The sequence below is a fragment of the Lissotriton vulgaris genome, chromosome 6 (genome assembly GCF_964263255.1).
Source record: "Lissotriton vulgaris chromosome 6, aLisVul1.2, whole genome shotgun sequence".
Lineage (NCBI taxonomy): Eukaryota > Metazoa > Chordata > Amphibia > Caudata > Salamandridae > Lissotriton > Lissotriton vulgaris.
The window spans coordinates 1881896668-1881906604 of record NC_141694.1 but is presented as its reverse complement, the minus strand read 5'-3'; the positions used below and the strand labels follow the sequence as shown (position 1 = coordinate 1881906604).

Here is a 9937-nt window from a genome sequence, read left to right as displayed (position 1 = left end):
ACGAGGTGTCAGCTTTGTTGGTCTCACAAGCCAGTGGATGGAAGCAACTTCCTTATGAATGGGGAAAACGGAAAAAGAATATGTGGGCCAATATTTCTCAACTTGTTTGCTGTGTGGTAAACTATTCCACACTGCATAATTCTAAGGTGAATTCTAGATGGCATAGCCCATCTGCCCTTGGAGGGAGCTTGCATGCCAGTCAGGGGCTTGCTTAGGGAGATATCGGTCCTCACCTTCCAAGCTACACCAAACTGGGCCTCGTACTAGCTCCCCATCCCACTATGCTGGGGCCATTTGTTCACCTTGGACCAAAAAAAAAAGGCTGCCCTCCCTTGGATCTCTCCTCACACTAAAGTATGAATGGGTAGGTTTCATCTTTGTCTTTTTCAAGTTAATGAATGTCCTGTAACCTCCCCAGTTGTCCTTCCAAAGCTATCTTACTCTCCACAAGCAGCCTATCTTGTTACAAGCCATTGTTCTGCCCTGGTAGCAGTGTTGACACTTCCTTAAGGTCAAGCACAAATTAGCCTCCAGGAGTTTTAGGCAGGAAACAACAACTTTATATATTTTACTTTATCTAAATATTTATTAAAAACATATCTTCGCCACTGAGTTGGATTTTTAATAAGTATTAATAAAAATAGAGGTTGCACTATTTTACTAGCTTTTTCCAAACCTGAGATAGTGGAATTAATATTTTAATCTGCACCTTTTCTCATGGAAATTCCAGAACCTTACCATGGTGAAAATAGATTTTTGGGGCTTGTCACTGTAGGGACATGGCAGCATTAAATTGTTACATGTCTCACTTTTGAGTACCATGTACATAGGGTCGACACTAATATTGAAACAGAACATTGTACTATATCAGAAAGTGTTTATTTGACAGGTATAAGCTGCATTAGTCAGGCTGTATAAGGAAGCATGGTGTCATGTTTTCTTTGTCACAACAGTGGATGGCACCAAATGTGCTGCAGTCCAGTTTACACACCATATACTATGGGAGAGATACACATGCCAATTAGGGATAAGCCTATTATAACCCATTTTAGAGGTCAGGGCAAATACATTGGGCACTGAACATTAGTGCCTCAGTGTGCAGAGTCAAATAACAGCTATACAATTAAGCAATATTTGGGAATGACCACTCTAAACAGATATTTTCTCATAACAGCCATTAACTTGAAACTGGAACCTCTGATTCTGTCGTTTGGAGATACAGGAGATAAGGATGAATACCACCTTCTTCTTAATCATGTGCTTCTTACGTCAAGACTCACTATTGCACAATTTTAGAAACAAGCAATACTTGCCCTTCTCCTGCTGAATGTGTGGGGGACAATCAGTTGACCAGTTCTATAAAGGAACCATTGACCACAACGGAAAAGTTCTAAAAGATATGCATTACGTTCCATACACACACAAATAATCTAGGTGAACATACAGTTAGCCCAGGAGATATGTTAGTAAAGCTACAGAAGGAAAAAAGTGTGGTGATTTAGTTCACCTACAGAGTCATTGTCTAGGAAATCCCTTTCCACCTGACTTTTTGCAGTGGTCATCCCACCGCGAAAACACAGGCGGAGGCTAGATTCGGGTGCCCGTTGCTAGCCCCCTCTGTGTTGGGGTGGTGCACTAGGGTACCCATGGTACGCCCCTGCATTTCCTTAACTGTGTGGCAGGCACCATGTGCCCGCCACGTAGTGCTAGGAAATACATAGCATGGCATTTTAGCATTGCGTACCGTGCTGCAGCCAGCAGCATCTTCCATAATGTTAAATGCCCTGGATGCATCTGCCAGTATGGCGGGCGCATCCTAATTGCAGTGGTGGGACAGCCGCACGTCTGGCGGGCAGTTTCAGCACTGCATTGATGGTGTGCATTACTGATGTCCACCCACCATGGTAATTAGCCCCTCATTTCCGATGCTTTTTGCAAATAACCTGAAGTTGAATGCTTGTGAATATCAACTGTTATGAATAGCAATATCACATAAAGAAATACAACATAGTTGTCTCCATATTTTAAAAACAGTTAAAGAAAGTTGTAAAGCATGATCAAAGGTCTATTTATTAATGCCATAGGCTTGGGTAGCAATGATGAGACAAATAATAACTTTTCCATAATGAGCTATTAAGTGCCTCATGTCTGTGGTCCTATAGGTCAGTGACATGCAACATAAAGACAATTGTTGTGAAGTGGAATATCATAAGGTATCAGGTTAACTTTAAATACCCAGTGAAATACTAAAATGTGACACAAAGGGAGAAGACATTTATGTTATGTTATTGTTATGTTATGTTACATGAATTTGTAAAGTGCTGATAATCCCCTGTGAGGTGTGAGGCGCATATTATGCAAGATTGTCAATCTCAGCTACAATTGCATATGCTAGCACTTTTCTGGCTCTCTTTTACTTGTTTATACTTCAGATGTTTTAAGCCATTGGTAAGGTACTACGCATGGTAGAATTAGGACTTCTCTTTAGAACATTGACCAAATACTACTCCATATCCAGAAAGTGTCCATGAATATAGTCTTGAACATGCCAAAAAATGTACATCTTATATGAAAAGTAACCTTACTCTCTTTCCCACTATCCACAACGTACGCAGACTATGTGCAAAAGCCAATGGTGCAATTCCATTGTTAACCAGGACTTTATATAAATAGTTGTAATCCAACATAATTTGCATTGTACTGAGTTTGCTTGCCACCCAATGATATAAGCACTGTCACATTTGTGTTAATAAGGTGCCTCATGCAACAGATCTGAAAAATAACAACCATTGATTCATGAAATCAAAACGTACATGTCTGAGTGCAAATCAATTCTTCTTACAACAGGGGAAGAACATTTCAGGTAAGTTAATGAACAATTTGGACTGATTCCCAACTTCCCACAAAGAAAGAACTTGCTTCCATCTTATGTAGGATGGCCCCCATATATAATTCTACAAAGTACCAGAATGTGAATTCATGGTGTCTTGATTTTATCACTGTTGACAGCTAATGACTTGTAGAGCCCTGGAGTGCCAGGGGATGTAGGCCAATGGCATGTTTAAGTAGTACAGCACACACAGAGCCAATCATATGAAGATACAGAGAAGAATGAACCCATTGCCTTGCAAGGTACTCCGTATTCACTGTGGAACTGCCTCTTTTTCTCATTTTGTTGATCCCATGCTGATTTCTGTTCTGTGTTGAATATGTTAGACTATCTATTGTCCAGAGCAATTACTGGTGAAGGGTGCTCCTCTGATATATTGTGGGCTTTGAGCTTTAATTTATCCTTGACAGTCCCAATAAGTTTTTGTTTTCAACTAATTCCCTTGCTTGGCCTCAATTAGATAAAGCACAGAGAAGAGGTCAGTATATTGCAGGTCAGCTCAGTAACACTTATGAGGGTAAGAAGCTAAGTTGAAAAACATGTTGAATAGGCAAATTAATGATCAGTGGGCACCAACCACATTTATTTTCAATTGGCATACAGATGTGTTATATTTCATTGAAATTCTTTACACTTATGTTATGGCCTTACAGGGTATTGCTAAACCACCTTTCTGCAAGGGCGTAGGTACTGATCAGGGGTAATAATTTTTAAACTAGGTCCTGTACAGATGAGATCAACAACTGTGAGCAACCTAGATAAAGATGTGAACAAAAAGTTGTCCTAACAGTTTAAATCTTTTCATGTGAAAGAGAAAAACCCCTCATCAGTTCAAACCATTATTGGGTTTTATGTTTAGTCAGTGGTGCCCATCTCTGCATGGGCCCATGTAACTCTCATATCGCTTCACCTGTTGCATGAAGTGCTATAATCACAATGAACATTTACATAAGTGTAAGTTCCTGAGCCACCCAATCACAACTTCTTCGAAATACACCCCAAGGGCATCCTGCAACATTTCTAAACAATTGATTTTGTCCAGCATGATGTTCTGGAGCGAAACAGTAGACACATTGTCAGTGTTTACACCAATAGTTCAATGCAGTCCTCAAGTCCTCTCCCATGGATGCCAGATAATCAGTGTGACTTATTGGCCAAATGCACGGTTTAGGGCTACAGCTTCATCAGACATCCACCTGCTTAGACAACTAAGGATAGAGAGGCAGTCACTCAATATAGACAGCCTCTCAAGCAAGTATGGTTTACCACCTTCTCTTTTCACAGATATGGTCGTGGACTTCACAGAATGCTGAGGAAGCAGCTATGTTACCATCTCATGCCCTGCAAAAATCCATACCAGTACATACTACTAACAATTCTAAAAGGAGTATTCTTGGGCTTCAGAAGGAGGATTGCCTCCTCATAACCGAAACCTGGCTCACTGATAATAGTAACCCAGACCTAGCCATCGCCTTCCCACAAGGCTATGCCATCTTTAGGCAGGACAGACTGAAGGGGAGGCGTGGAGGAGTAGCCTTGGTGTTAAGAAACCACTTCAAATGCCACACATTCAATTTAGACCCCCTCAAAGGAATAGAAGGCCTTTTCAGGAGGACTAATCTACCGCCCCCCAGGCAGTGCAACCAGATTCTAAGAATCTCTTAGTGACTCTTTAGGTCAGCTCCTCATCCGATACCCGCACTTTACTCTTGTGGGTGATTTTAATTTGCACCTCGAATCCAAAGCTGAGTTACAGGCACTTAATTTTCATCAGACTTTGAAATTTTTTAACCTTCAACAAAGGGTTAAACAGCCGAAACATCAAGATGGACACATATTAGATGGGGTCTGTACGAACTTTCCCCTTCTAGAAATCCAAGCTCCTGTCCCACAAATCTGAACAGATCATAGTCTGATCCCGTTTTGCATCAGAACCTCACGCCCCCAGAATTTAATCAAATCCAGTTTACATTCAGAGAACTACGTTAACTGGACAATGGTAGAGGATAGTTTCAAGCTCAAGCCTATCTTTCAGACACAGATCCCTAGTCTCACTGGTGACGTAGAACATGACTCAAAACGCTTCCATAGCTGGATGCAGCATGAGATTAAAGTGCGTACTCCACCCAAACGTCCCCGAAGAATGGAGAAAAGAGGCAAGACAAATGCCCCCTGGTTTACTCCAGATTTAGCCAAAGCCCATCTACTATGTAAAAAAGGCGAATGCAATTGGCGTAAAACTTACGAAACGGCAGACAGAAACTCGTATATCCAGCTGAGGAAGATATATCAAGCCAGCATAAAAATTGCCAAGAAAGATTTCTATATCAATGCCATCAAGGAAGCAAAACAAAAACAAAAATTATTGTTTTCGATAGTTAAGACTTTTACTCACCCCAGAGCGCTACAGCCCGAAATACCTCCATCCCAAGAATTCTGCAATTAAATAGCTGACTTCTTTGAGGAGAAAATTGATTTAATACAGAAAAAGTTTCCTATACACCGAGTCTCTCAGACTTCTACCCTCTCTGATCAGGGAAAAAAACACAACTGGAAGTCTAAAAATGTTCAAACCGGTCAGTCTATCCCAAACACGTGAAGTAATCCTAGCCTGTAAATCAGGAGCACCCTCGGACTCCTGCCCCCCAAGAATTCTCCATCAGCTAATTGATGTGGTGAATCCCATCATAAATAAGATTGTAAACTCCTCCCTCAATACAGGTATAGTCCCACTTGAATGGAAACAGGGAATTGTAAAACCCTAGATGAAAAAGCTTAATAAATCATCCTTAGACCTCACCAATCTACGCCCAATCTCACTCCTCCCAGTCTTGGGAAAAGTCACTGAACAGATGGTCTATAAAGAACTAAAAAGCCATATAGAAACATACAATGTCCTCCATCCCCAACAGTCAGGTTTCCGTCCTCATCATTCTACAGAAACAGCGTTAATTGAATTGGCAGACTCCATAAAGCTGCTACAGGATCAAAGAAAGAACGCCGTGCTGATTCTATTGGACCTCACAGCAGCGTTCGATACCATCTCGCACTCTATACTGTTGGGCAGATTAAAAGATATTGGTATCTCAGACGTGGTTCTAGCGTGGATAACATCCTTTCTAACAGATAGATCCCAAACCATTGCCTTGGGCCCTTTTCTCTCTAAAGAGAAAAAGGTTCGGTCTGAAGTCCCTCAGGGTTCCATTTTAAGCCCTCTACTTTTTAATGTTTATTTGATCCCACTTATCTCCCTGATTGAATCATTCGGCATACTAGTAACATCGTTTGCCGATGACACTCAACTGATTAATTAATTAATTAATTAATTATGTGCTTATATAGCGCTGGAATCACTCCTGAAGGGGTACCTCCGCGCTTCGACCGCTGCGAAACTCTTCCTGGCTTCCCTGAGAGATGGTCCCTTAATGGGTATCTCCAGGGTGAGACCAGGCATCCCCGGCGGTCTGGTGGGGCCGTTAGTGAAGATGAGGCAAGCTAGTGCCCAGAGTTGCCGAGTGTGATCGCTGGTCAGAGTGGGCACCGAGGCGAGAGAATTATCGAGTCCGCTGACCCTGGTCCAGAAACCTGCCGCGTCGGGAATCGAACCCTGGTCCCGGGCCGTCCTCTGCTCTCGGGTCTGCCGCCTCTAACCAGTGAGCCACACTACTTCACTATAATGATTGTGCCATTAGATGAAAATTCCACCAATGCTGAACAAAATCTTAAAAATTGCTTGAAGTACGTTTTCCACTGGATGGAAAAAAACACCTCAAATGTAAAGCCAGCAAGACAGAAATCCTCCCAATGGGAAAAAATGTCAATTTCTGTCCCAGCCTATGGTGGCCAGAGGACTCCACCGCTCCCCCCCAGACCGTAGCGACAGCAAGAAATCTTGGAGTCTTGTTCGACACTGAGTTATCCTTTGACCAACATGTCAGGAATGTGGCAGATGCTGCTTTGGTATCATAAAATCTCTTAAAAAGTTCTTTGACTTCTTGCCCACTGACTCAAGAAAGGCGGTAGCAGTGGCTCTAATCCTCGCCCGCCTAGACTATTGCAATGGTCTGATGGCAGGAGTGAAAAAATCTACACTGAAAAAACTTCAAAGTGTACAACACTCAGCAGCCAGATTAGTACTAAAACTACCCAGGAAATCCTCAGTATCAGCTGCCTTGAAAACTCTTCATTGGCTGCCTCAGCATAAAAGGATACTTTTTAAGATTCTAATCATCGCATTTCGGGCATTCAATTGCACAGGCCGTAAGTATCTTACCAGGCGTTACCCACACTACAACCCTTCCAGGACGCTACGATCCTCTAATGACAATCTGATAAAACTAGCTAAATTCAACCTCAAAACCAAAGGTGGTAAAACCCTGACTTATCTGTCCCCTAGAGCCTGGAACTCCATGCCCAAAAATCTCAGGTCCCAGACCCAAGAAACCCAGTTTAGGAAGCAACTAAAAACCTGGATTTTCAATCTCCCAGACGAATACGTCATGGCCGCCATCTAATTCTGCTTATATAACTGATTGCATACTATCAAACCAGCGCCAGGATGCTCCTTCCGGAGAGATAGTTGCGCTTTACAAATACAAAATACAAATACAAAAACAAAGTGTCACCCTAATGTCACCTCCTCTACCTACAATGACTCCTAGAGTGACCTTTGTGGCAGGCAGGACATTGGCATCTTTACTGGAGCTTAATACACACTTTTAGTCGTGTGGTGACAAAATATGTGGGTAGGAATCCGACATCTGATGGTGAATGTTGGCACATCACTGAGCCGGCTGAAACCAAAAACTGTTACCTTTACATTGGAAGGGTTTCAGGTAGGAAGTTAATTACAGGGAATAAGAAAATAAGGCGTGCTTTATTGTGTTTAATCTGTACACCAAGCATTAATAAGTTTTGAAATATTTATCGGTGAATATTTGTCCAAATAACTCTATGCAGTGCCATTTTAACATCCTTGTTTCTGAGACTGTAGATCATTGGGTTTATCATTGAGGGCATCATGGTGTAAAAGACAGACACTATTTTTTCCTGACTGTCAAAGTCTTTAGACACTGGTTTCATGTACATGTAGATAGTTGTTCCAGACAAAATAGTGACAACAATGAGGTGTGAGGTGCAAGTAGAAAAGGCTTTGTATCTGCCTTCAGAGGAGCGCATTTCCATTATGGTGATGACAATACGTATGTAGGATATAAGAATAAAGAGACTTGGGATCAGCAGCACAAATGTTCCAACAACAAAAAACATTGTCTGTGCAATAAAGGTGTCTCCACACGCCATATTTAGGAATGTCACAACTTCACAAAAGAAATGGTCAATAACATTGTTGCCACATAAGGGCAACTGAAAGGCAAACACCATAGTTAGAAGTGCCATCACACTGCCACTAAGCCAGCAAACACCCATCAATATTACACAAACAGATGAATTTATTATGGTTGTATAACGCAAGGGGAGCGAGATGGCAATGTAGCGGTCATATGCCATGATTGCGAGGACCATGGATTCTGTGCATCCAAGAAGCAGGTATGTGTACATTTGAATGGCACATCTGGAGAAGCTCATATTCTTTGAAACAATGAGCTGGTTCAACAGGTTAGGGACAATCACTGATGAGTAGCAGATGTCAATGAAAGAGAGGTTAGCCAGGAAGAAGTACATAGGAGTATGGAGGCGTGGATCACGGACACAGACTGTGATCAGGAAAAGGTTTCCCATAATAGTGACCATGTATATCACTAAGAATAACACAAAGAGAACAACCTCCACACTTGGATCCTCAGAAAGCCCTAGCAGCAGGAACTCAGTTATCGAGCTGCTGTTCCTCGTCGCCATTCAGCTCCAATGACATTGTCTGCAAAAATATATAAAAGAAACATAATAACGACATTTGACATAAATATAGGAGGCTACTGCAGAAAATAAATAATACCACCTCATAGAGCAAGGCAGTCTACATGCCAGACTATGTGCAAGAACATTCAGCAATTAGGCATCGTAATTATGTTCATTCTTGATAAGTTTAGTGCATTGTTTAATGCTTATACCAAGTGCCTGCTTATGAGAAAGTATGTTTATTTATCAGAAAGAAAGTGTTAAGCAGAATGGCAAAGTTTGACTGCCCACCTGTAGTGACCGGATATTTTGTCCTATTTTCCGAGTGAGGTTGACTTTACTCTACTACCATCTTAGTATAGTGGATAGATCCCTGATTTTCGGCCTATTCTTAGGGTTAGCCTACTGACTTTGGCATAATAACATGCCCTTTCATCACTTTCAGGCCTGAAGGCCTATATTAGAGGGTAGATTCTTTATTCCTTATATCATATTACCTATTGGTAGGGATTGCTTATATCTCTTGATAGAGCTATGCGTCTCTTTCATCTTTTTCGATTGAAGGCCAATGATCTTTTAGAGAGACTGAAGTTACATCGTGAGTCAGTCTGTTAGAGCAGTTGGAGATAGTTAAACATCGGAGTTAGAATAATCAGAGTGAAGAAGTTAGTTGAACAGATGGTTTCCAGAGTGGTTGAAACTATATCATTAGATTGAAGTCTGGAGGTGAAGACAGTTCGTGGGAGAGAGGAAGCCAGTGCAAAGTGATCAGGGGCGGAGATGAGAAACAGAGGAGAAGACAAGAGAAGGGTTACAGTGCTTTGAAAGAGAATAGCGGTGCAGACGTGTATCCATGGGTGCAGAGTTCAATCTGAGATGAGCCAAGGCACAGACGAGAGAGGGTCCCAGATGACAGCTAGAACCGGACTCCGTAAATATAAGGTGAAGTCTGTTCTGCTATTATAGTGCATGAATATACTAACTCTTTCCTTTACTTTTCAGGCTATGCTTAGACTGTTAGGTAGTATTGTGACTTTATAATATAATGTATTATTTGTCTGTTATTGTGTAATAAAGGGACCCCAGTTTGTAACAAACATATATTTGAGTATTGTTTCTATGATAAAGCTAACCTTTCTTTACAGCCAGGTGCCAGCGTATAGAAGGATGGGCGATTCCCTTCCTACAGGT

General features: G+C 41.6%; 1 protein-coding gene across 1 annotated transcript; it reads right to left on the bottom strand.

Moving 5' to 3' along the window:
• Positions 1 to 7813: 7813 nt before the first annotated feature.
• On the bottom strand, positions 7814 to 8746 carry LOC147709757 (olfactory receptor 2D3-like). Its single transcript, XM_086926101.1, has one exon. It carries the CDS (start codon positions 8744 to 8746, stop codon positions 7814 to 7816), a length of 933 nt encoding a protein of 310 aa, XP_086782227.1.
• Between the last annotated feature and the right edge of the window lie 1191 nt (positions 8747 to 9937).

What these genes read in the sequence shown, in the direction of transcription:
- LOC147709757 (XM_086926101.1), bottom strand. Translation starts at nt 8,746, where the DNA reads ATGGCGACGAGGAACAGCAGCTCGATAACTGAGTTCCTGCTGCTAGGG.